Genomic DNA, 27,344 nt, shown 5'->3' on the forward strand with positions numbered 1-27,344 from the left:
GTTGCTACAATGAGAAGACAATTTCAGACAATTTCTGACAATTTCAGCCAGAGTAGTATCAAACTGCTATTGCCATTCTAACTTATGGCCCAGGTCTGATATTCTTAGAAGCAATTTCCCGCAGATTTTCATCTAGAAAGTAATTTACTTTTAAAATACTATCAAACACAAACCCAAAAATAATTTGTCAGATAGACTGCCACTGAAAGTTGTGTGTAGTTTTATTTCAACATATCAAGCACAAACAGGTTTCCCCTAACTGGGGAATATGACAAGGAATGTACTTAAAAATTTGGAAACATTTACATTGAAAGATAGCCCAGACTGGCACCACCACTAAGTATTTTAAGGCTGTATATATAGCAGTACTTACCACTTGGAACTACTTCAGGCCAGAAAAGAAAGGCTTAGTATTGTCTGCAGTCTACAGAAAATATTGCAAATCTTTAAAAAATGGTGTAAAATAGGAAGACTATTAACAGGGTTGAACAATGCAGTGGCAAAACCCTCCCTCTTTCCTGACCTTTGACAATAAATGTGCCTAAGACCGAACACACGTACACCTACATCGCTCCCATCCTCCTCACCTATGCTGGGGCAGTGGATTTCTCTCTACAATGCTAGTGTGTGATATTATAAAACAGCCATATAGCAAATAATAACAAGAAGAGTAAGTGACCAGGTTTTACAAACAGGCGTGCGTGTCTGACATCACCCTCGAAGGGCCAGACCCAGGACACCAGTCAGCTCCGTAACCAGACGAGGAGCTTTCACTGGATACTTCCCATTTCCTAAAGCAGAATGGCTCTAGGAAATTGTGTATATTTACAGTTTCTGTGGAATGGAAAATAAAACACATCCTGAGGTCCCATTCTGCATGGGCTGACTAAACAGATGACTTAATATCCCAGGGCTGGATTTTTTGGACCAACGTCAACTCGCTCCTGTAATTAAAGGCAGCCGGACAGGCACCGTGGACATCAGTTCTTTACAGCTCCCCAACTGCTCTTCCTCACTCCTGGAGCTATGACCCAGGCCACCATGACTTTTCCAAAATGTTGAGGTGATTATCATTTTGGGGTTACCAATACTGCTGGGTAATTATTAATTGCATCAGAAAATGACAAAACATAGAAAACAAATTGCACAATTAAAGCTACATTTGGCTTCAGCATTAAGGCCCATACAGGTTAAGAGGTCCTTGAAGATGTACATGTAAAAGGCAAAAAATGACATAATCTGCAGGAACAAAGTTTTGCAGGTTCCTAGGTCCCTTTTTAACCTCGTTTTTCCACTTTCTTCCACCTCTGCCGTGTTGGTTCTAAAGTGCTTTGGTGCCTCGCTGGGCTCCTTGCGCGAGTGGCCCCCTCCTGCAGCCAGTGATCATTATTGCTGCCAAATGTAGTGATTTTATTTGAAGACATAATTGATGAAGAGTTGACACGTAAGAAAGATGCAGAGGAGAAACCAACAGCGAGAGTCCAGGAGGAAGCTTTCCGAAGAGGCCTTCCTGTGGAAGGACTTTTTGTTCAGAGCGCTGAGGTTTCTGCAAAAGAAAGCAACATGATTATTTGTGTGTTGGAGAGAAGTGTGCCTTCACACACGTGTGCACACCACGAACTTCCCCACCAGGAGGGAACCCTGCACTTTGGTGACACCCTCAGGGGTAGAGCAGTGTGCCCCCCCAGACTTTGCCTCCCTTTTTAATAGGAAGATTAGTGCTTCTGGCTGCAGCTGGTTGGCATGGGAAGGGCACAAACCCCATGAAATCTCTTCATCCAGCACTCACTCATAGCCCTGTGAGTTTAACCTGTGCCCTAACATTCCCAAACCTGCCCTGGACATCCCCAGGAGCTGCAGCAAAGCTAACAGCATATCACCAATGACTCTGGCATCCAGAAAGGGTAGATTTCACATGGGATCCCACCTCAGTGAAGCCTTGGCAGGGCTGGATAATACTCCTCACACAGAAAGGAATCAGCAGGGCTCCCTGCAGCTGAACTAGCAGTTAATTCCTCCCCACAGGAGTCTGCAGGGCAAAGCCCACTGTCAGCAGCAGATGTGGTTACCGTTTCCTTCAGATGACAACCAGCAATTTGTACAAAAAACTGGAATTTAGTGCTTTTCTCCATGGAGCCCAGTTTTTCAGAACACACACCCTGCAAACCGAGGAAGTTCCTAACATGCTGGATCAGAAGGCCACACATTCTTGCCTGGCTGAGATTTATGTTTAGCCAGGGCCTGGCCCAGTCTTTCTCAGTCAGGAGTACCTTGAGTTGAATAACATCCTAAGGTGATGCTTTTTGCTCAGAAAGGAATTGTTAAGAGGAAGTTAACTGTTTCAAGCAGAGTCTGGGTTTGTCCTTCTGGTATAAGTGGTTACTTTATTTACAATAATTTGAACTGCACTCCTGCAGCTCACAGAGACACTCAAAGACCACAGTAAAGAGTTAAATGCCACACAGTTATTTTTAACCCATTAAAATCATTGTTTGATGACAGCAAATGGTTACCTGTGTATGTCCTGTTGGGCTTTCTGTAGGGATAAGACAGCTGAGTGAATTTCCTTCAGGTGGTTCGTTTCTTTCCCACACTGAGCGCACAGGCTTTCAAACCCTGTGGCAAAGCATTGAAGGACAATTATGTTTTGCATCACCATTCTGGTGGTAGGGAAACACAACACAGCAAGTGGGTGGCTGTGAACTAATTGTCACTGCTAGGGGGGACACTTTCAGGAGGAAACATGGGGAGGAGACAGGGAACAGAATCTTCCAGCCAGAAGATCCAGGTCACTCCTGTGACTCTGGGTCAGGGTGCTTCTCAGTCAGCTCTAAGGAAACAATGCTCCTCAGATGAGGGGAGGAGAGAGGAGTGCTCACACCTGCTCACTCTCTCAAACATTCAATGTCACCTCTAACAAAGGCAGAGAAAAGAGAGAGAAACACAGCCTGTTTCCTGTGTGTTGATTGGAATGTCACCGTATTTTTCCAGTTTTGCCAGGAGTTGGGAAGTCCTTGTTGTAAGGCAGAAACAGCACATACAGAGAACAGAAAAGCAGAACATTCCCTGTGCTGCCTGTGGGCTGTTGGCCCATGGTATTAACTGGGCTGGGAAATGTCCCAGGGCTGGCTCAAGAATTAAAGTCCCAATGAAAGAACATTAAAGCACTGACCCAGTGACACCCAGATACTTGCCATCATCATCTGAGAGCTCCTGCACTGACTCTGGCGTTGAACAGCTGCTCTCTGTGTTCTGGCTGTGGTTGGAAGGCTGATCACTGGTTTTGCGGCGCCTGCAGTCTTTGGCAGACCTCTGGATAAAACAGGGATTAGATGTGACTCAGTCTCTATCACATTGAAGAGACATTTAAACAAAACAATTTGGGGTGCTGGGAAATAAGTGTGAGATTGTGAAGTTTGATTGCTTTCTCAACAAATCCTAGCAGTGGACTCTGGCAGCTATTTAAGGATATTATACATGTGCCTCATACAGGAGCATTTCCCCAAGTGTCAACATTCTTAAGACACCTATCCAAATTATTCTTCTTGTAGCTTTAACTGATACATGCTATAGATGAACCTTATAGTTCCTTTGTTGAAATGTGTACCTAACTTGGCCAGGTATGTAAGAGAAAGCTAGAAAAGAAGAAAAAATTAGAATCAATTTTCCCAGCAATGGTTTTCAGAAGGTGCACGGAGGATCTAAACATCATGGAATTTTTATGTCTAGTTTCTTGAGGCACTTTGGAAAGTTTCTCCCTCTCTCTCAGATGAGTAAACCAAACATATTGATTCAAACTTCTCACTTCTTTTTCAGTGTAATATGGGTTACACTTAGCTAGTTTAGCAGCTCTACATTTGCAAAGTGTGTTATGAATGACAGGTATTGCTCCAAAGATGGAAGCACTAAAACAGGAGAGTATTACCTCTGTTTTAGGGAAAGGATGAAAAGATGTTTCTTGTCTTGTCTGAGACAGTGAATGATAAGGCTCATGGCAGAGACTGAAACTGAAGTTAGGGGGTCTCAGTTATGTACCCCAAAACCTACAGGAAGTTTTCTGCTTTGGAAACACTGAACAGTAAGGTTCAGCTCAGTCATATGCAAAATTCAGTGTAAGAGTCACTGCCACTAGCATTGGGTGGAAGAAAAATGCCAAAATTAATAGAATGAATCAATCAGTAATTATAAGTCTTGGGAGCTAATAATGGTATAATACTGCAGGTCTATAGTCACAAGCTATATTTTCCCAAAACAAAACTTTCAGCTTATGCTGTGCTTTTACATGAAAATGCTGTAGAAAAAGAGCTGTGTATCTAAACAATCATAAAGAAGATGATAATCCCCAGAACAAGCTTTTTACCTTGTGCCGTGTAATTTGATTGTTTATGCATGTTGCTTTGTGGTTTGACATCCTTGTGGATAAGTGTCTTTCCATTGTCTGAAGTATTCCATCCTTCTCAAATTGGGCAATGTCGTTCAAAGGATCCCAAGGCCTTAGACTTTTGAGACCAAATGAGAAAAATTAATCAGAAAAGCAAGAATCCCACATTAGCCCAATACACTAATTCCACATGCATCAGGGCAGGCAATCATCCCTGACAGTAGCCAGAATTTCCAGATGCAGTGACAGGACTAACAGAAAGTTCCCTGCACATTCACAGCTCCTTGCAATGTGTGTGGGGGTTCAGTCTCCAGAGGCTTTGCCCTTGTTGCCCAGGGGAGGAGAGCACAGTTGTTAACTCTGCTCTGAACAGTGCAGAAAAGCTCTGCTAAATGACTCTGCCCGTCATTGCAGCAATAGGAATTTTCATCAATGACACAGTGGATTTTCCATTGCCACGCCCTCATTTCCAGCTATTCCCAATTAGTATAATGAACATGTATTCTAATGATGACATGGAGCTCAGAAAGGGCAAGCTCTGGACATAGTTTTGGGGAATGGCAGGGCTCCAATGACAGGTCTGTAGCCCTGCTTGCATGCCTGGGAATCAGGCAGTGAGATGTGTTGGGAACCCCAAGGCCAGCACTCACTCCTCGTATTTGTAGCGCCACTCGTTGGTGCCGGCATCGTGCCGGAACAGCAGAGGTTTCCATTCCGTGCCGCTTTCCCTCCGCTCCCGGGCGGCGTTCCTCTGCTCCTCCTCCAGCACAAACTTCTCCTGCGTCGCCTTGTGCTGGTCACCTTTGTTTATTGCACTGGTAACGTGCTGCCAAAGCCTAGGAATAATCAGGGGAGGAAGTTAAACCACCTTAGAACCAGCAATGTATTTTGCCAGCTGGAACTTTGGAGCAGAAACTTGTTGGGTGTATTGGCACAGCAGCAGAACTGTACCAGGATTGCTCAGCCTCTGCTTTTAGCTTTTAAGTTAAAGAAACTGAGAAAGGCAGCTCTGAATGCTGTATGGATGACGTGCTGAAGGAACTTTCTCTTAGATAACATCATCTACAACAATTATTGAGTTCTTCAGTGCTGTTATTGAATTCTTATGCTGCTGTCATAAGAAAGTTGTGTTCAGCTCACTGGGATCTGTGGCCTCTTTAGAGGTGATTGGTGGAGAATCTGTTCTGTTCCTCATCCTTTCAGGCATTTGGGTTTAGAAGCCTTTGCATCAAAGTCTATACCCAAAACAAGTCTTTATATTTAAAATTTAGAAGCCCTGGCAAATGAACTTATGTGCACATCTTGTAGCTGCACATGCACCTCCTATACAGGACTTACAACCAGATCTGTAGGAAGCTGATGCAATCCACAAGCAACAAGCATGTCCTCGTGCTTACAAGCTGTAATCATGAACACAGGTTTCACTCACACTTGTTTGCAGCTGCCAAAGATTAAGTGATCTATTATATGAGTTGTTCTCATTGAGCATCTGCCCTGGGGAGAGGATCTGCCTTCTACCAGAGAAAAATTACTTTTTTTTTTTACTATAGCCAAGCTCTGATCAGCCTCTCCACAGTTCTTCTAATCAGAGCACTTCAATCTTCATTTCAGATTGGAAATACTTCAGAGACTAGCAACTAGCCTTCCCAAAATATTACTGTATGCTTTAGTGTTTAGAATGTGCACAGGAGACCCAAGCTGTTCCATTATTCCCAGCTCCACAAAACACCCGTCCACCATTTAGAAGATGAATTCATTGCTGCATTTAATTTGGAGCTTGCTGTGAAGCTCTTAATTTAAAAGTGATCCTGAAGCTTTCATCATATTTCTATTACCATACATTAACACGGCACTTCCAAAAATGCAGCTTCATAGATAAGTAACTGGATGCAGAGCAATGCCTTGCTTTCATTTTTAATAAGTCACTCCCCTATCTCTGTGTATGAATAATTTCTCCCAGAAATAAAGGAAGGAAACTCAGTGATGGGGATGGGGCAGGGAGGAGTGAAATAACAACCTGAGAATATATTTTGGTGGTGTAAAGCCTCTCCTAAAGAATGTAGTGGCATAAAGAGTGAGTCCCCTAATTCTGTGAACCTTAGAGGGATAGCACAAAATTGTTTGACAAGGGCAAATTACTCCATCAAGAGTTGCATGTGTCAGACAATGAGACCCTCCATGGTGAGCTGCATGACAGTATGAGCTTCAGAGATTCCCCAACAATTGTGGAAATAGGTGATTTGCAGCACTGCAGGGAAGACTAAGCAATTTAGGCAGAATATAACCTGGATTAGATGGCAATTTATTCATGCAACTGTCAGCATAATAAGGAGTTTGGTGGAATGTCTGTTAGAGAACTCTGTAACTTTTCCTTATTCCTCCTTCCATTGGATGCATGAAACATTATTAATCTCTCAGGTGGCAAAGGGAGCCAGCTCTGGCCATAAACTCTGGTAAACAGAGAACTGGAGATTCTTTGCCCACAAGACCAAAATTCTCCTTTAAAGAATCTCCTTCTGAAGATTAAGAGAAAAATGTACTGCAATCTGCCCTGCTTTGCAGAGTTAACACATCTGTAACTTATACAAATACAGACTTTATTGCTCGTAATGCCCGCTGCTGTTGATGCCTTGTGAAGGCTGACCTAGAACAGAGACCTAGATGGAGTTAAAGAATAAAATAGGGATTTATTAGGAGGCCTCAATGGATCCACCTTGGGCAGCACAAGAGCCCAGCCAGGGCTACACCCGAGATGAACCAAAATGGTCACAAAATGCACGACTGGTCATAGTGTCCCTCACTTTTATAAGTTCTGGTCCATTTGCATATTGGAGTTAATAGTCCAATTATAACTTACTTTTGAAGTCCCATCTCTCTTGTTTTCCTCTCTTTAGTCCACTGTTGTTTATGCTTTGGGGCCTGAAATTTGGATCATTTGTCCTTGGTCCCCAGATAGAGAAGGAATTGCTTTGTCTACCTACTCTGTGAAGAGAGCTCACCATCCCCTAATGTGAAGCTCAGAAGTACTAAAGCAGTACAGATCTGAAAAAACATAAAAGCTAAAACCCGAGGCATCACTTTCCAAACTAAATTTTTGTGTGTTTTTATGTTCATGCAATCCCTTTCTTTATGTATAAAAAGGGGAATCTTTTTAGGGTGATGTGATGCAACACCAAAATCAGATGTCCACAGAGAAGTGCACAACGTAATGCAGAGCCAGGCAGCAACTTCATGCGCTGGCTTGGGATTTTGGCTGGTGCTGGCTGACTGTAGTGGAGAGGAAGCACAACTAATTTGATTAAAGCCAGCCAGCCCCACATAACTCTGCTCAACTCTTGCTCAACAACTGTACAGTGTGCATTATTCACTTCTTCCATTTCCTAAGGGTATTGGGTTTGCATGGCCTGTTTTTTGGCAACAGGGGTGCTACAGAGGAGGCTTCTATGGAAAGCTCCAGAAGCTTCCACAACATCTGGCAGAGTCCTGATGGCTCCAAATATGGACAAGCTGCTGGCCAACACTGGGGTGCTGGTAATGCCTCTGTAATGGCCTACTGAGGAAGAAATCAAAAGAAAGGTTGTGGCACAGTTTTAATTGTGACTGGAGAAGAGTGGGGTGAGAACATGTGAGAGGAACAGTCCTGCAGACACCAAGGTCAGTGCAGAAGGAGCAGGAGGAGGTGCTCCAGGTGCCAGGGCCCAGATTCCTCTGCAGCCTGTGGAGCAGCCTATCCATGAAGGACACTGAGGAAGAGTGATGCATGCTGCAGCAGGATGGACTCACACTGCAGCAGTTTGCAAGGAGCTGCTGCTCTTCAGATGGAGCCATGCTGGAGAAGTTAATGGAGAACTGTATCCTGTGGAAGGGACTCCACAGTGCAGCAGTAAAGGACTGCTCTCCCTGAGCAGCAGGAGAAGCCGTGGGTGATGAACTGACTGAAACCCCCACCTTCCTGTCTTTCCTTGTGCTACCAGGGGAGGAGGTAGAGCTGAAGGAGGGAGGGGTGGGGGGAAGGTGGTTTTAGGGGTTTATTTTACTTCTCATTATCCTGATGGGATTTTTTTAGCAATAAATTTATTTTATTCTCGAGCCTGTTTTGCCCTCAGTGGTAACTGATGAATATTTTCTCAGAGTCCTTAACTCATGAACCCTTCATTAAATTTTCTCTCCTCTGTCTAGCTGCAGAAAAGAGTGAGTCAGTGACTTTCTTGGGTACTGGCATCCAGCCAGGTGAAGTTAATCCAGCCAAGTTATGTGCCTGTTTTATGTAACCTAGATCATCCTACAAAGCCTGGTGCAGATTGCATTGGAGATCTCAGCTGAGATTATGAGGCAGGGTTAAACATCTGTTTAATTACATTCATTCATAAAATCCTGTTATGTGGTTCAAAGTACTACTCTGTGGATGTCAGGACTTCCCACAATTCCTACATCTACTTTAAGAACTTGTGGTTGACATAACCCTTCTTAACAAGGTATCCAACCTCAGGACGATATCCTGCCCTTTTATAAAATGCTCCAGCAGTTACAGAGATCTCTGGAGTCCAGGCAGAATTGTTATTTTAAGCAGATAAAATGTAGCCTCTGCTATTTCTCAGCCCAGTTTGATTTTAGAGCTGTACTTCATGGAAATACACCAGAGTTAATAGTCTGGAAAGAAACAGGTAAATGGCTGGGTAATATGTGCCAACAAAGCAGGTCACTGCCTTTCCAGGACTGTGCTGAGGAATTGAAGGAGCCCTGCTGATGAGAGAGGCAGCAGTGAGATGCTCCCCGAGCTCCCCACCTCTCTGACTCAAAGTCCGTCTGCTCCTCAAACAGCACAATGTGGCGCTTCAGCCTCTGCCGGCGCACTTCGCTCGTCGGGTTCCAGAACGTTTCTGTGCTCCCATTTTTCAGCTCGTTTATATGCACTTCTCCATCCTGAGAAGGAAAAGCAAATGAATCCATGACAATCAGAAAACAAAGGCAGAAATTAATCCTGACAAATTGAAGCTGCTCCTGGATGATGATAAGGGATACCTGTTAGTTAGGAGGCTTCTTTCCTCCTCTGTCCCATAAAATCTCACTGAACACTTCCTGAAAGTTTCTAAAATGAATGAGGCAAGGCATTGCCAGAAACAGTGGCTGCATTTACCATTAATCAGAGTAGAAAGGGACCTGCTTCCTTCTATTAAGTCTTGTCCCCAGACCTGAATGCCCACAGAAACCCTAAGATACTACTCTTTCACCACTGTTCCTCCCACCTCCCACCCAGCACATATAAAAATGATCCCCAGCTCTCTTTTCCAAAGTCTCCTTAAGTACTTCCTCTCCCATGTTCTCATATGCCAGTTCCAGGACTGATCCCAGTCCCCAAGAGACCCCCACTGTGGAAAGGATGAGGTAGGCAGGCATTATCAAGCACCACTACAAGCATCTCTAACAAGCATATATACAAGCACTCAGCTGCTGCTGTGACCCTAGGACTGAGCAGCATTGGGATTTACTTCTCTTCTTTGTTCAGGTGGGTCTGCAGGTCCCAAGGCAAGGACAATTCAGGTGCAAGGATTTCTGTCAGAAAAGCCAGGAGAGCAGGCCAGTACTCCCAGTGGTGAAGGAGGAGAACCAACACCATCCCTACCCCACTGTACAGCAGCTCCTCTGTTCACAGCACACTGCTGCAAGCAGCACCTCACAGAGCCACCACTGCAAAGCCATTTACCTTCTTGTATACATCACTGCAGTTTGTGCACCACTACCACCCAGGACAAAGATCAAGGGAGGAGGGTAAAAGCAGAAGGCTGAGAGCTGAGCAGCACTCAACCTTGTGGCTCAGGAGAGCCCCTGGATGATGGGCTCTCACGGGTGGTGTTGGCAGGACCCACTGCAGACAAGGTATTCCACAGCCCAGCACAACTCACCACTGACAGGGCTCATCCTGCAGGGCAGGGAGCTCAGAATGGAGCAAATCCCTTGTGCATGCTTAGAATGGGAAAATCTCCCAATTTCAAAATGGTCATTAGCTTTTTATGTAAAAAGACAGATTGCCTGTCGAGTACCAAAGGTTACACTGTGGTTAGGACATCACTATAGTAAGGGCTTTATCCAGGTACATTTCACCTGGCTTTTTTAAAATATCTCCTTCAGATGAGACAAATCTTGTCTCAGAAATTTCTACAGACTGGCAAAGGAGCACAGGCCAACTGCAAGGATGATGTAGATGCTCAAATGTTGCTCAGAGAAGTACCCAGATGTCCAGCCCAAAGCCAAGGGTCACTGCTTTTGTTTTAGGTACCAGGAGTTCCAATCAAAATTAGACTACATCATTCACTATGCAACTTTATTCTTGCTGGATTTTGGCTTGAGGCTGGCTCTGAGTGAATCACTTGTGTATACTGAGTGCACAAAGGTGCCGGGTGCTCTGCTGGCTGTTCTGAGCTGACCATAGAGATAATATCCTCACCGAATCAATGCCTCTGTCCCTCAGCTGATGAACAGGGTAGTAATTGTATTCTACATAAAGGTTTGCTGTGAAAATAATGAATTCAAACCCCTCTAAATTCTTGCCTGAATCCCAGCCTAACTGTGGAAGTACTGAACACTCCAGACAAAAGGCAGCCTCAAGGTCTTTGCAATCACACCTCATACACATTATGTCCTGCCACGAGTGCTTGCCCTAAGCCTCAGACCCTAAATACAGACCCATTGCTTTTGGTGAGGAACCCCCCTACTGTTGCCAGCTTCCTCAGGCTCTGGGAGTGCAGCGCTCCTTTCACTGCAGATGGATGGGACTACTGAAGCGTAAATGAGCTCCACAGGTACCTTCAGAGGTGTGGCCCAGGCTGTGCTCACCAGCATGCCCTGGGGCCGGTGGGAACAGGCAGGACAGGGCCCTCCCCATGCCCATTCCAGCGCAGGGAGCCTGCCAAGGGCTGCCAGCCCTCCCTCGAACCCTCAGCCAGGGGCTCCTAACCTGCCAGCAACTTTGAACATCAAATGTTACCCAGTGTCCGGTGAGACTCGCTAGCACTTCTTCTCCACACTTAATCTTCCCCGAGATCTGATTAATGCTCGTGCTGCCACCGAAGAAGGGCTGTCAGGGGAGAAGATAAAGAGCAAACGTGTTCAGTCTAGTGAGGACTGGAAGGGAGCCAAGAGAGATGCAACAGGAGGGAAGGAAAGTGCAACTGACTGACTTACAGAATTTCTGGGGAAAGGCAGAATGAATTCTAACATGGATTTTGACTGTCTCACATTGTGCCCCCTTCCTTTTGTTTGTAATACCACAAACACTGCAGTTGCAGGTAGGGAGATAAGCCTTGAGGTGCATTAATACGCAGGAGTGCAAGGTCTCATCTTTATTGGAAATACACTTATTTATTGTCAGCCAGACATCAGGATAAGTGTACGTGGACAACTCTTTCCCACTGTACAGAACCACAGCCTTTGCACCCTTGTCCAAAGAAAAGGAGCAGCACTAGTGGAGCACTAGTGGGGACTCTTCCTGCTTATGGGACAACAACAGCAGTGTGGCACTGCTGGTGACAGTGTCCAAGTGTGAAGAAGCTCTGAACAGCAAAAAAAAAAAAAAAAAGGAAACCCCACAAACCAAAGAAAAAGGGTATTTCCAGAGTTAATGAAAATAAATAAATAAATCTCAGAACAATGGAAAATTCCACTGTCTCCTAGCTGCCAAACACAGGAAATGCCAGTGACAGTGTGAGCAGCTCTACCATTCACAGAATACACCTCTTCAGAAGTTTTAGCAGGCACTTTCTGAAAACATTTGTGCAAACTTTTGTGTGTGTGTTAAGTAACAAAATAAACCCAAATTTCACACAACACCCATGGATATAATAATCACATGTATCTTAAACACCAGTCTCTGGTACATATTCAAATTAAGAACAAAGTTAAGGGGTTTACCTGCAACTTCTCACAGTTCTACTAAAATAGACAGCTAGGAAATGCTCAAAGCAGAGCATGTAATTACATCATCAGGACTTTTCAGAAACATGTTTGGATGAATCACACTGTTTTCAAGCCAGAAAAGAAGCACCTTAGGCTCTAAAGTGTTTGTAAGTTTGAGATGACACCCAAGTCAGGGAAATATGTCCTCAACCCAGTACACCAGATCTATTGGAAAAATAGGCTTTGAAGACAAGTATGTGCAAATGTCAGGGAAGTACAGGAGCAAGAGTTCTACTGAGTTTGTACACTCACTAGATTTTGCAAGCAAAACTAATAATTCCTGCTAAAACGGAAGCCACACTGTAAATTGCGAAACTTTCAGAACAAAAGCCAGTAGCCAGAAAAAGTCATGTAAAACTAAGGCTTCCTGGGGTCAGTTTGAGTTGCACAAGGCAAAACCAGCAGCAGGGTGACACCTTCTCTCCAGACAGGTCCCACTCTGGTGCTCCCGCTCTGGTATCAATTATCAATTATCAAACCCTGCCTGGGCACAGGGGCAAGCCTGAGACCCACTCAAAATGGGGCCATTTTTAAGGTATCTTACCTTTAGCTTGAATTCCAGTTCTGCCCTGTGGTTGGTTTTCTCACAGTCAATGGTAACTTTCCCTCCAAGCTCCATTGTCATGGTACCATATAAAAGTCCTGAAAGGGAAAAAAAAAGAGGATTAAGAGAGGCCTCAGTGGAAGCAACCTGTTTCTCAAGTAAACCTGGCTCTTGCTGACACACTGTGAAATTCATCACTTGGCTTAAAGTTTTGAAAAGACAGAACTGGAGTTTCTAGGAAATGGCTGTTTACTATAAGCATGAAGAATCTCCCCCTGAGTCCATAATCCCCACTTCTAACACCAGCTAGGAAATAGCCTGACTCACAGGTGCACCTGTGACAAGCTGAAAGTGGGACAGGAAAAATATAGAAAGTTGTGCCCAGCAACCTCATTCATACTTGTGCTTAAACAGACCCAGTGAGTTCTCTCAGGGTGATTGAAGAAGAGAGAAGCTGTAATGGGATTCACCAGAATCTGGGAGACTAGAGGTCATGAGGGAACTTTTTACACATGTTTACCATTTGCTGAAAAGAAAAATAAGTAAGAAGAAAATTTTTACACAGGAATACTTCACAGAGACAATGATATTATGAGGTTACTATTTTCAGGTACCCAGGCCCTTCCAAATATAAACTTAAAGACAGTGTGCCAAATTAAAAAATACTCAACCAAAATTGGATTTGATTGCTGATTTTTACTCTGCAGTGAAAATGATGCAGACAGAGCTTCCTGAGGAGCAGTGAATCAGCAGCCACGCCCCAGGCTCAGCACACACTGGCTCTATGAGCAAAGCCTCACCAGCAGCAGCAGCCAGCCTCACTGAGGCAGTTCATACTCTGAGAAGTACACTGATTAGAGTAACAAACAAATAGCAAGAGAAGTCAGGAATTTCCTTTATCCTCAAAAAGCCAGAAAACATATCAAGCAATTTTAGTGTTAATGTAATAAAAATTTTTTCTCTTAAGAAGCTCAGAAATGTAGTCTTGTTCTTTTCATCTTATCTACAGTGCATATATGCAGTATTTTTCTGTTTCTGCATAGTGTGAAAACTAACATTGATGGGCCTAATTCTCTCCTGGGCTGTGCACAGATAAATCAGAAAGACTTCAGTGAGGATTACTGAAGGTCTGCTGAGTGCTGTGACTCATGGGCAGCTCTCTGGAGATACCAGGCCCTGTGCTGTCAGCTGCTTGAGAGGGGAGAGCCAGTGCAAAGCTAGTCAGCAAGCCACCATTTTGTGACTCTGTTTGCTTCCTATTGGAAGAGTCATACCTTACCTTTACAGTGGGCATATGGCATAGTGATTATATACTCTTCCCCTCTGCTTAGAAACATAAGCTTTGCTTTCCCATCCAACAATGCAGAAAGTGAGTTGCCTAGAATTTAAAAAAATATACACATTAAAAAGTCATGTTATACTTTGCCCCTCCTCCTACTTTAGAAAAAACATTTCCATTCAAATATAGGTCACTAATGAAAGAAGAGATGAAATGCTCAAAATTTAGGACCCTGCAAATCATGCACAGCTGGAGGCAGGCAGTTCTAACAAACTCTGCAGCTCTTACTTGCTCTGGCATTTAGCCCCTCTTGGAGAAAGAGCAGCAGATTTAACAGGTCATTAGTGGGAGTTTAGAACTTTCTTAGGTCCTCCAGTTCTCACAATTTTTCTGATTGTGGATTGTAGGTGTAGAAGAAGGGACTACAAGTAACCTTGCCCTAATAAGTTGTACTAATGTTGTACAAATTACCAAAGTTTAACTAATTACCAAAGAAGAACAAAGGTTGTACTAATTACCAAAGAAGAACAGCCTTGCCCTGAATGGGTCTCAGCTGTGACTAACAAAGATAAGTGTGACAAAAGGGTTGAGTGTGCCCGTCAGGGGCAATCCTTGAGGAAGAAGGCCTAGAGGAAGAAGACCTTGAGGAGATAGAGGAGCCCTGAGGAAGAACAAAGCAAGGAAGTGTTGCTGCTACAAAAGATCTGCTGTGAGGTCGGTCAGGATCTGACAGAGTTAGAGCCTGCTGTTGGAGCCTACAGTCACAACTGAGCTCGGCAATAGCCTGCAGTCAGAGGTAGCAAGGAAATACTTGCAGTCATGTTCCAGCAGGAATAGCCACCAGTCAGTCTGTCAGAGAAGGCAACAGCAGAAACTCGCTGCAGTCAGAGTCAGATGGCTAAGTTATAAAGAAGAATAAACCAGGACCCTTTTCACATTTTTAAATAAGAGTCAGTGTCTTGGCTCATTTCTACCCCTCACGAGAGGTCTGCTGCAACAGGGGATGATCCCAAATAAAAAATGAAATTGCCAGAAGGATAGCAAAGACTATCTTAAAGTGTTTTGGCAAACACACTCAGCAGAGGACAGTAATTACGAAATGTTTGTCTAAACAAAAAACTGATTTCAAACAGGAGCAGTGTTTCAGAGCCTGGAGTTGTGCTGTTTCCATTGATATTAAATGACTGGAGGACATTTTGAAGGTCTGGGCTTCAACCCCACAGGACTCTGGGAGCCAGATGAAGGTTCAAATCTATTCAGAGACTTTTGTGTTTGTTGCCTGAGTGCCAGAGAGCTGAAATGTAACTCATCCATGAGCATATACCAAATGCATACTGACAATCCCGTATATTATTGTGAGCCTTTGCCTTCTGAAAAACAGATTCTTAAAGCTCTCAGTCTTTCTCTCTGATTTTTTATTTCTTTTAACATCAGAGTGGTGTCACACTGAAATGGTGGAAATGGGGAAGGAGAGCCAAGTCAAGGACTTTGGCTATCCGGGTGATAGAATTGTCAACCATTTCTTAGTTCTTAACTCTCAATACACTCAGGGATGATGGAAAAACAAACCAAAACTGATGCCACAACATTACCTGTAGGAGGCCTAGACTTAATGCCTTACCATAAAACTTGGACCTAGCTAGAATGCTGCCAGAAATGCAGAATCCATCCTTCCTATTGCTGACGTGAAAAGCTGACACTGGTGGGTGATGGGACACCTAGGATAAAAGCAGGCAGGGGTCATTTAGAGCAGCGTGCACAGGCCAAGCAGAGGGAGGGTGCAAAATAAAGGGGGAACACAATACCTGATACCATTATTATGTATGAGAGCATTATACATCTAATCGTCCTCGCCCACCCTGTATGTTCTTGAAATTGTGCATGTGAATTCACTTTCAGGCAACAGGTAAAGTGTAAGGTTTTCAAGACAATAAATGAACAGTGCAGAACCTCAGTTAAGCATTTGAATAACCTTCATGAAATGCATGCAGTGGTTGAAATAAAATTTTAGAAAGCTAAAATTATCTAATCAAATAGGGGAACAATGTGTATGAAACTAGGAGTCCCTTTACTAAAGACCACACAGTTCTCAGATTCCTTTATTAACATGATAAATCTCAAACTACACTTTGTTAGGCCAGTTTACTTATGAGCTCTGCCCTTCATTTAATCACAACAACACAGAGATAAGTCCTCGATTTACTCCTATTAAAATAATCATAGAAAGTTTAGAAATAAAAAGATGGAAGGATTTGGTTGTGTGTTTTATGCCCTTTTTGACAAAGACAATACAACCCCAATTTCATTAAAAATAAGGAAACAGTAGGGCAGAATCCCATGGAAAAAGACTTTATTGAAGAAACTGATGTTATATATGGGAGACCTGCTGTTATAGTCTTGAGTGCCCACCAAGCCTCACATAATTTCTGTAAATCTGCAAAGAAAAAAGATCAGCAGCCAGTTTACCCCAGGTTCTGCTCTGCCTGTTTACACAGAGCTCCTAGGGTGAGAGGAGTAGTGTGTTTCTGTGCATGGAGGTGCAAGCAGGTTGGTGGTGGCAACAGTTGAGCATCCAAACAATAACTCACCTGTTCTGCTATGTAAAATGTGTGACTGTTCGTCTGGGGGTGAAACCAACAGCAGCGAAATGTCTCTCCCAGAATAGGGTTGTATGGCTTTTTTATTCCCTGAAAAACCAAGTAATCAAAACCTGCTACAAATGAAGATTTGCAATCCAATGCTACAGATGGCCACAAAACAACACAGTAATTTTTTTCTTGGATGCTTTACACAAAGTCAATCACAAGAATAAAAACTGAAGAACTAGTTATATATCCATCTAATCTAATCTCTTCATCCCAGCCATGGATTAATCTGCTATTCTCACCATTTTATTATTTAATACTGCCCAATCAAAGATGATCAAACTTCATTATTGTTACTACTATACACAGCAAGGGCACACTGATGTGGGGACATGGCACAGTAGTACTAATTGGCCAGAAAAGAGAAAAGAAGACCTGCTTTCAACAAAGGGAAAACCTTGCATCCCAGGGCATGTTACTTGTTGATGACTAGTTTTACTTTCTAACTGTGCAGTGCAAAGGCTCTGAGGTTGATTGTCACTGTTTTGCATTCACTGTCTGCTCTGAAACCAAATGCAACCCAAGTTTTAAAAGTAATGGTCAAAGTCTTCTGAGCAGTAAAAGAGGTAAAGTCTCAAAGGAGAGGCAACAGAGAAATTAAACAAAACCACAGCAGAAGATTTCAATGCCCATTACAACCCCAATTTCATATCTCACTTTACCTTTGGCTTCTTATAGAAGCCGGACAGATACCACCTCAGAACTTGCTTCATTCGGGTGTATGGATCATCCTCAAGGACAGCCCTGCAGAATGGAATAGAACATAAAATATTCTTTATACTGGTCACACATACCATTAGCTTCTTACAGTAGAATAACATCAATTTAAATCTATTTCTCCACAACTAAAGAGAAGTAACTTCTGTTCTGCTGCCAATGAAAAAGGTATCTCCCAGCAGAAATATATATATTTTTTAGTGTATGTCATACAACACAAATTGTTAAAAAGTGGCACCCCTTGCCCCACATTTCTGCAAACAGACCAATAAAATTTCTGGAGTATATCAGGTTTGACTGAATATTGGAGTAGGTTAATGTCCTTCCACTTACACTAGCACTGAGTCACAGCTAGCAGAACAGTGTGAGTCATAAAAGTAAACCTATCCCATCAAGATCAAAGACTGGCTTTTTTTGTCTCTTTTTCTTTCCTTTCCTCTTTCATAAAAGATTTTTAAAGCTAAAGTGCTCCATGAGCTCTACCAGTACTTTGAGATCTCATACAATACTTCAGGTTGGAAGGGACTTCGAAATGTCATCTCAGCCAGCACCTCCAAACAATGCTCAAAGATGAAACAGGAAGTAAACCAAACCAAAGGCATTCCTGGTATTTCCAACCATTTAGTCAGATTTAAAAATCAGCTTGGGTAAATTATTGCAAAATTCATTTAGAAGGATCACCCGAACCACAAATTAAACAATTTTTAATCAAAACCTCCAAACCTCTTGAAGTCTTCTTACATATCAGCACTGAGGAGAACTATTTCTTTAACTTCAGATGGTACATATACCCACAAACAAGGCTTGAAAATACCATGATTCTGTAATTACCCAGAGAAAGTGGAATAAAAATGAGTAACTAGTGCTGCTATTAGAATATTGCACATCCTGGTTTTATAGTCCACTAAGTATATCTCATTTAGAAGGCAGGTTCCTATCTGGAAGCAGAACAATTCCTATTTTCTACTCTGTTGCTCCCAGCAGGCCTCTGTCATCAATGGTTTTAAAAGATGCTTCTTATTTATTTTTTAACCATGATAATTATATTGCTTTGGGGAACAGAAGTGCTTGACAATTTTGGTTGCTCTGTCCTATTCCCCTATTCCTGTATGTACACGAGCACACCAGGAGGTGGCACAGCTCTGTTGTGCAAAACTCCAAGGCATCGGCTGAATTCCCATCAGTTCCAGCCAACAGTGCCAAACACATCCATATGCAAAGGTGGGTTTGTCTGGAGTGTAACTTTTCCCTCCTTGTCCCTCACTGGCAGCATTTTTTATCTATAAAAAGTCACTGAGCTGGTGCCGGGCTTGATCTGTGCTGAAGCCAGTGACTTCAGTACTATCTGGGAGCTTTCTGGCACACACAGAGACATTTTCCCAAGTGCAGGAGAAGTGCCCAGGTCAGGCCCAGCCTGTGCTGCTTACTGGGAGAGCAGGTCGGCATGGTAGTAGTAGTCAGAGAGCTTGTTCAGGAAGGAGCGCGGCTCCAGGATGAAGGTGGGCAGCACCACCCGCGACAGGTCCATGCCAGGCCGCAGCTGCTTCAGCAGGATCCACATCAGGCTCTTGTTCTCCTCAGAGACAGTTTCTGTCTGAGACGACTCCCCTGTCTGCAGAGGCAAAGGGAACTTCAGGGCAGGCACAGGAAAATCATTCCCTGTGGGTGCATTTCTCCAGGGTCCAAGGTGAGCCATGACTGCCAGGCCCTGGCACACAGGTGACCGCTCACCTACACCACTGCAGAGAGACATCAGCCATATCTCAGTAGAAATGAGCCCCCAAAGCAATCAAGTGAGTGGAGCAGAAAGCCCTGGGTGCCTGGGAAGGCTGGCATGAGGCACTGCCTCCCCCAGGGCTGCCAGGGGCCAGCATGGAGCACCATTAGCCAAGGGCACTCCGCACTGCAGGCCCTCAGGAGAGGTGGACATGCCCAGAGCTGCCACAGCATCCCTGTGGCCTGGGGGATGCACAGAGGCAGCTCAGTCCCATTCTCCATAAACAAGAGATTATAAGATTCACTAGGATAGATGTAGAAAAAGGTAGGCAGTAAACAAGTAATCAACAGAGAAAAGAAGCAGTCCTGTAACTTCCAGACAAGGCAAACTGTCAATATGGCAAGGGCTCCACTGCCAAGTGAGAGGCACAAAAACTCCAGCACCTGCCAGGGCTGCTTAGAGCCCTTTGCAGCAGAAGTGAAGGTAAAAAAAGCCAGGGGTTATGCTGCGCTTTCAGTCCTGTGTAGTTCCTATGCATTCAATGGGTCTATGAGATGTACAACATGCCTTTCACACCACTAGAGAAGGTAAATTAAATTTTCAAACAAAATTCCATTTTAGTGAACCCTAGGCATCATAATTTAACAGTGAAAGAGAATACTTGAGCTTTCTACTGATTTTAGGCAAGAGATTTCTATGAGAAAAAGGGCACAGATTTACTTTTGGAATGGACTTTGGTTTGGGAGAGGACATAGCACAGCACAACAGGAGTTTCAGGTGGTGTAAATCACTAAACATTCTTTTTCACCACCCGAGTATTGCCTCCATGTTGCCTCCCAATCAGCCCTACAGTCACAGCAAGTTCACCAGTCCTACAGGGCTTGCAGGCTGAGGGAATTTCAAACTGAGGAACAACAAAGCTCTATAACTCTGTTGCTTTTCAATTTTTGTACTATTCTTCGTTTGACAGTCTGATACAATGCACACCTTGCACCTCCAAGGAGAAATAGAATACCACAGCATCACCTAGGGCTCACAATGCAGAGGTCTGTCAGAACTCTCATTATTTATCCAGGTTCTCAAGTGTGCATCTATTGCCAATATAAATTAATGCCATGTTGAAATTGCTGGACAAAGTGTTACTCACAATGAATCACTGCACACAGGATGGACAAAAACAGAAAAAGAAAAAAGATACAGGAAGATGTGAACAACCTCAAATAATAACCCTTTTAAGAACTTGTTTAAACTACAAGCCTGGAAAAAATGTTTTTTTTTTTTTTTTTCTGTTATCAATCTACCTATCAAAGTGCCTATTTTGTGTTCTAGACAAACTTTTGCAGTCTCAAAGTCCTTCTGACACCTGTCTCTGCCTTCACATTCCATCTACAAACAAGGCAAAACTGCCAAATGCACAAACACCTTCCAGGAGCCCAGTGAGGCACCTACCCACGTGCACACCTTTAAAATGAGCCCTCACAGCCAAGCTGAAATGCAACAGTGCCAGCCTGTGACCTTTGTGCTGCCACACCTGAACTGCACGCACAGGCTGAGGGCAGTTCCAGTTTAAGATGATGACTGACATGACTTCTGGCACATGTTTACCTTGCTACATCTCCACCCAGGGGAGTTACATCATTGCACAAAACCCATTTTTCTCTACATTCCTTTCATCAGTGAGTTCAGACTACACAACCAGTCCTACCTCACAGCCCCACCTCCTGAAGAAATCTTACAAAACACTCATGGGCCAAGGCCACATGGCAATTCTTTTTGGAAGCCCACTGGATGCTACCTGTGCCTGAGCAGACACACTACACAGAGACTTATTTAATGCCACACAAAGTGTCACTCTCAAACAATGCAATCTTTTTCACTTGGTTTGTAGTGCATTTTTTTTCTTATTTTAATGTAAAACTGCAGAGATCTCTCGCTTTCTCTCACACACCCACATATACACATCAGTGTAGCCTGTAATGTTTGTTCAAACACTAAAATATCAGCCTGCACTACCACTACTTCTAGGGCAGTTTGTAATGTGAAGAAAGGTCATTTCAGAATAAGCAGCTGACAGAAATTATTTGCTTTCATTTTGCTGGTGCGTAGTTACTCATCTATATTCAAAATCTCCTGTTTGAACCCCGTTGCTATTTGTCTGCAAGAGGATTTGAGGGGAAAAAAATGCACTGAAGAGAAGCTAGGTGTAATTAGGATATATTTGACTATATATTTTTTGTCAATATTAGTACTACACTTTCAGGAGAACATTGAAAGAAAAGTGTAAGAGGCTAGTGAAGGGTCTGGAGCACGAGTCCTGTAAGGAGCAGCTGAGGGAACTTGGGTGGTTTAGCCCGAAGAAAACAAGGCTGAGGGAAGATTTTATCACTCTCTAGAACTACCTGAAAGGAGGTTGCAGAGAGGTGAGTGTTGGTGTCTTCTCCAAATAACAAGTGATAGGAGAAGATGTGGCCTCAAGCTATGTCAGGGCAAGTTTAGATTGGATATTAGCAAAACTTTTTCACTAAAAGGGTTGTCTAGCATTGGAACAGGCCTGGAACAGATGGTGATGGAGTCACCATCCCTGGAGGCACTTAAAGGCATGTAGATGTGGTGCTGAGGGACACGGTTTAGCAGTGGACTTGGCAGTGCTGAGTTAATAACTGGACTTTGTCTTAAGGATCTTTTCCAATGTAAATTGTTCTACAATTCTGTGACTCTAAGAAAAAACCAGCTTCCCAGCAGTGTGTTTCTTTGACGCACCAACAAGACCTCAGCTTCCTTGTTCAAAGCAGCAGGCAAGCAAGTGCTCAGAGCAGTGCTCCTCTGCTGCCTGCTCAGACTGATTCTCACACAGCACACTTGGCTGCCCCAGCTCCCTACCGCTGCCTTCCTCAGAGGTGTCACAGTGACATCAGCTAGCAAGACTCTTATGTGGAACAGAAATGCATCCTCCTGCTGTTAAATGTCATGAGAAATGGCTTTCATATAAGCAACTGGCATTTAGCAATCAAGTGGCTCAAATGCTCCATTCAGACACAAAAAATAGGATGTTTCATGCATAATAAAAAAAGGGAAGTGTCATATTTTGTATCACACAAGGACTGAGTGCCCTAATTGGCCAGGACACATGCCCAGGATAATAATCCCCCCTCCTGCTGGCTCCATGAATGTGCCAATGCTGTGCAGATCTTTATTGCAGTAACTGGTTAAAGCAATCACTCATGCTGGAAATACACCAAAGCACAGTAGCAGAGCTGCTGTTCATAATGCAGAATTATTAAAGCACACAACACCATGTAATTTAGCAGAAAACTGTGCTTTGCTTTTTCTGTTAAACACCAGAACTCATGAAGTTGGCTGTTACCCGCCACACAGCTAAAAGGCTGAAGGACAAATACATGAACAGACATTTTAACAGGAACAGGCAGCAATCATGATTTTTGTTTTCTTACCTCTCCAAATTCTTCATAGACTTGTTCAATATAAGTGGTCCCCTTCCTCCCTGGAGAGAGCTCTCCCTGGATTTCTGACTGATCACTCTCACTTTCATTTGTCTTGCGGCTGTTCTCCTGTGCTTCATTCTCTGACTCCTCTGCGTTATCTCTCTCAGACTTGTCTGAAAAAGCATCATTTTCCAAGTGGTGGTTGTTCTCCAGGGTTGATTCATTCAACCTGCAACACACAGTTCATGACTTGCTTCAGCTTGAATTACAAAGCCACATTGCTTAAGGCTTTTAAAACACAGTAAAAACACTCCCAGGACTAACTAGGGTGTGCAGACCAGGACAGTCTCAGACATTGATTTCCTGAATAACAAAGGTTTTATCACAGAAAAATGAGGGATTTTCCATCATAATTTTCCCCTCCAAACTGCACTTTTCAAAAGGTGCCAGCTCCATTTACCTCTCCTTACACAGTTCTGCTGCTGGCACTGGATGGAAGCCCACAGACCAGAGGGATACAGAGCAAGTGCACTCCAACAACTCTACACTGCTGATAAGAGAACTGAAGTATCCATCAGGAGAGATTTTCCTTTTTACAGAAGTCAGTGAATTGCAGCATATACAAGAAATATGATGTTACGAGATACGTTTTCTTTTCAGTGCTATTGCTATTTTATTTCAACAGAGGGTGGTACTATGTCAGCCCTACACTAGAAAAGACAAATTTAAAAACTAATAGAAGCAAGTATTTTCTCACACTCATACCCCTCCCTCATCCATTCCTTCCTCTGGGGGAATGTGCTTCCCCCAGATGATGCTGTGTGGAAGAACAGAGTTTAAAGCATGGAGTGGACAACTGCATGTGAGCAGAACTCCCAAATTATAACAGCATCTAAGGGAAGCATGGAACAAGTATCATGCCCAGTGATCCAGACTTCAGAGAATGCAAAAAATTCTCTCTCAAGTAACCTATAGCATCTCCACTTGAAAAAGCAAATGTAGTTCATATGACAGATGCCAAACCTGATTGCACAGGTCAGAGGTCAGGTGCTGAAAAGTATTCACCAAATGCACTTTTTTCAAGTGGTATCTATCATGGGAAACAGTTTTCCTTAATCATACATGTCTGCAGACACATTACCTCTTCCATGGCCTGGCCTAACTCCCGTTTGCCGAGCTTCTCAGCTGGTCCTTCCTCTGAAAATATCTTAACTGAGACCTCATGAAAAATTGCTCTTGAATAGAGCAATAAAACAAAAGATTTCCAGCTATACAAAGGGTTTCAGAGGATCTAAACAGGCCCTGGATTCTGAAGAGTTTTGTAACTTCCTGTAGACTGTCTTCCTCTCCAAGATTTCTCAGTACATGGGAATGTTCTGTCAAGCATCAAGCTTCTCTATGATGGGCAGTTTCTCAGGCCAATCTGGCCATGTTTCAATTTTTACTAAGGATGAATGCTGAAAGTTTCCACCTTTGCTCTTTTCCCCACTCCTGTTAATTTCTATTTTAAAAAGATAATTAGGCATTGCTAGGTAGAGCCCTATTAAATTAAAAAGAAAAAAGCAACAAAAGAATCAAAACTCAGAACTGGCATCAGCTTTTCAGAAGATCTCAACTTCCAACTATGCACTGAAATAAACTCATGATTTTTAACTTGCCAAGCAATCCACATTGTGACAGCCACAGCTCAGTTTCTGGCAGAGCCTAGTTTCTAGAGTTCTTTTGGAAGTGTCATCTTACAGCTTTCTGTGCCTTTAGAAAATCTTTCTTTTAATTCCCTTTGCAAATATATGTATGTCTGCATACATATACATATATACAGTGTTTATATGTACAAATCACAAGGTTTTTTAATTGACTGTATAATAAAACTAAGATCATTAATCACAGTCAATGACCAGCACTAATAATTTTCTATCAGACATTATGTGTCTTCATTGTTCTAGTGCCAGGATATTAGTTCTCTTTTTTAGCCAGCAGGCAGCAAATGTAATGACTGATAACCAAATACACTGGAGACACAGATTACACACACATGAATTTAAAATAATAAAGCAGAAGAAAGATGAGGAGAGAGCTGTCTAGAGATATTATCCCATGATTCCTCACCACAGTTGTTTCCTGGATGGTATATCCATGAAATTATTTGGTTTTGATCATTTAAATACCTAATTTAGTTCTTAATTTTTCAATGATCAGGTAAACATGTGAGTGCTGTCTGTGGTTGCTTTGCTCCCTAGACCTAGTGAAAATCTTCTCCATGGGAGAAAAATACTTGAAAGAACAGTTCATTATAAAGCTTTTAGTTCATGCTGAGATGCAGCACTTGTTTCTATTTCACATTTGTAAGAAGAGCAAGTTTTCCAGTGTCACCTGCCTCACATTTGGGAAGTATTTGAAGTTTAATGGAGTAAATTACTCTTTTCTTAGTTTTCTCTCACCACCACCACCCTAGTATTTTTTAAGGATTTCAGATTTAGTCCAAGAGGGAAATCAAATTCATATCAAATTCCACTGAACTGTGCACTGATTACCCACCACCACAAACCAGGCAAGACTTAATACATCCAGAGCCATGGAGCCACTCTGGGGAGCCAAAGGGAAAACAGATGCTTCTCATTCTGAGGATCAAATATGAGATGCTGAAGTGCACCCAGGTACTTTCTCCAAAGAGAATCAGCACTGAATATGTGTGATATGCTAAAAACAAATGCCATGCCATGAGCTTGGCCAATCAACCAATGAAAAGACTTCCCAGGAGCTTCCAATGAGATTTGGACCAGAATCCAAAAGCTGGGGGGGGGGGGGGGGGGGGAAATGACTATGCTGAAAGTCAGCACTGGATTTCCACCATGAACATGGGTAACCTGGCGCATTTCATGGCTAATTTACTGTTTCAGCATACTAGAGTTCTCTTCCAGTAGTGCTTTATTGTGTAAGTGGCATTCCTGGAAACGTCAATTGGCGACCAGGACTTCTTTGGGTTTGATACTGCTCTTCTACACAAAGTAAATAAAAAAACCTAGGCTTTTGCAAACAAGTAACCAGCCAGACTCCTGGGGCTGCTGGAGATGAGGTATGGAAGCCACAAGAAATACAACTTCATATTAAAAAGAAGAGTGCCTGGTGCCCTAAAAGTCTCCTGTCTAAAATCACTGATTTACACAGTACTTAAGCCTTTGATTCACTCACACAGTTCTCTCTCTCATTTTTATATGTTACTAAAGACATGGATTTTGAAATCACTGTATAATCTTGATTTGTTTCCCAGCAGGAAAGGAGCAAAGCAGCCAGCAGACAAATGCAACTTTGGCTCAACAGAAAATCTGCTTTTGCCAGCTCCCAAGGGGGTTTTGTTCTCCCCATAATATCCATCATCTCCCCTTTCTTTTTCTGTTCTTGACAGAGTAGTTTGGCTAATCTGAACATAGAGTTAAATGTAATTAACTGGCCCCCTAACAACTGCATGCCAATTTAATTGGTAAGATTCCCTGTAGGGAAAGCATTTAATTAGAATGATTGAATCCCTGTGAGGAAGCCACTGTCACTGGCAAACCAAAACCACTTTGCTCAGCACTTGCACAGTTTGGGTTTTGCATTCTCCCTTATTTAAATGTTCTTCATTCCTTCAGGGATGACAGCAAGTCATCCTCCTGTCCTGCAACCCTCAAACTCCCCTGGGCTTTAAGCACTGGGGAGTTTGGCTACACATTCCCAACAGAGGTAGGACTCAGAAAGGAGGGGGTACTGTCCACATGTCACATGCTGAATGCTCAGCTTGAACCAGACTCAGTTAAAATTTGAGCCTGTAAGAAATATCTGATTGCAACTGTGGGTACTCTGTCCTGCTGAGAACTCTGCCATGTGTGTTGCTACTACTGAGTCCCATATTTCAAGGGGGTTTTTAATGTTGGACAACTAAGAGGTGAAATAGAGGCATCACTTAAGCAGCACTCACAGATCACATTCTGAAGAAATACTTTACTACAGTTTTAACCTTATCTTCTGTATCAGCTTACAGTAGCCAAGGGTTTGCCCAAATATTCTGAGTGCCACAGGCTCCATTTTAATATTATGTATATTTCTGTACACACATCCATCAGCCAAAAAACAAGTCTACTGCATTCTTGAATTCATTATCCCAGTGAGCACAGAGACTCCCAGACATAAGGAAAGTATTATGAAAGAAACCCATGAGCACAAGTACTAGGGCACATGATGTGGTAAGATATTGGATTTCCTTTTCTTCTTCCACTGCTTTTCAGTAAAGCTCTCTTTAAACTCTAGGTAAAAACCTGAACAGCAGCAGGACTGGAGAGCACATGCTCGGATTGATTACCAAAACCTATCAGGTCAAAGGGCAGACTGAAATGATGCCACTCCTAAGGTCCCATGGGGCCAGAGGTACCTAAACACTCTGAAGAGGACTCAGACCCCTGCTGTTGTCATAAATGTGACCAAGAAAACCTTTTAAGGGTGAGGTCCTGCTCTGCAAGCCATCATCTTTGCAGACTGCAAGAATTGCTACCCTAGAAACTGCATAACTGATGGTGCATTGCTGTGAGCTCTGAAAGTCAAATTCCAATCAGCAGAACTAGAAATAGACTCGTCCTCTCCCAGTTCTCACTCCAAAGGCCAAATGTCTATACCAGGAGGATTCTTGAA

At 43.1% G+C, this 27,344-nt stretch overlaps 1 protein-coding gene across 8 annotated transcripts in view; it reads right to left on the reverse strand.

The window, feature by feature from the left end:
- Positions 1-203: 203 nt before the first annotated feature.
- Positions 204-27,344, reverse strand: part of OSBPL5 (oxysterol binding protein like 5) — a 172,066-nt gene continuing 144,925 nt past the window's right edge. For all 8 annotated transcript variants that reach the window (XM_064714826.1, XM_064714824.1, XM_064714828.1 and 5 more), the window contains 14 exons: positions 22,689-22,908; positions 18,947-19,131; positions 17,465-17,546; positions 16,746-16,844; positions 15,779-15,875; positions 14,158-14,256; positions 12,879-12,976; positions 11,367-11,456; positions 9,168-9,304; positions 5,032-5,217; positions 4,361-4,499; positions 3,195-3,312; positions 2,514-2,616; positions 204-1,546 (listed from right to left, as the gene is read on the reverse strand). In XM_064714826.1, coding sequence (XP_064570896.1) covers positions 1,411-1,546; positions 2,514-2,616; positions 3,195-3,312; positions 4,361-4,499; positions 5,032-5,217; positions 9,168-9,304; positions 11,367-11,456; positions 12,879-12,976; positions 14,158-14,256; positions 15,779-15,875; positions 16,746-16,844; positions 17,465-17,546; positions 18,947-19,131; positions 22,689-22,908 — 1,789 coding nt within the window. In that variant the 3' untranslated portion in view covers positions 204-1,410. The remainder of the gene's footprint in view (positions 1,547-2,513; positions 2,617-3,194; positions 3,313-4,360; positions 4,500-5,031; positions 5,218-9,167; positions 9,305-11,366; positions 11,457-12,878; positions 12,977-14,157; positions 14,257-15,778; positions 15,876-16,745; positions 16,845-17,464; positions 17,547-18,946; positions 19,132-22,688; positions 22,909-27,344) is intronic.

The sequence above is a fragment of the Zonotrichia leucophrys genome, chromosome 5, assembly GCF_028769735.1.
Source record: "Zonotrichia leucophrys gambelii isolate GWCS_2022_RI chromosome 5, RI_Zleu_2.0, whole genome shotgun sequence".
In the NCBI taxonomy this organism is placed as follows: Eukaryota; Metazoa; Chordata; class Aves; order Passeriformes; family Passerellidae; genus Zonotrichia; species Zonotrichia leucophrys.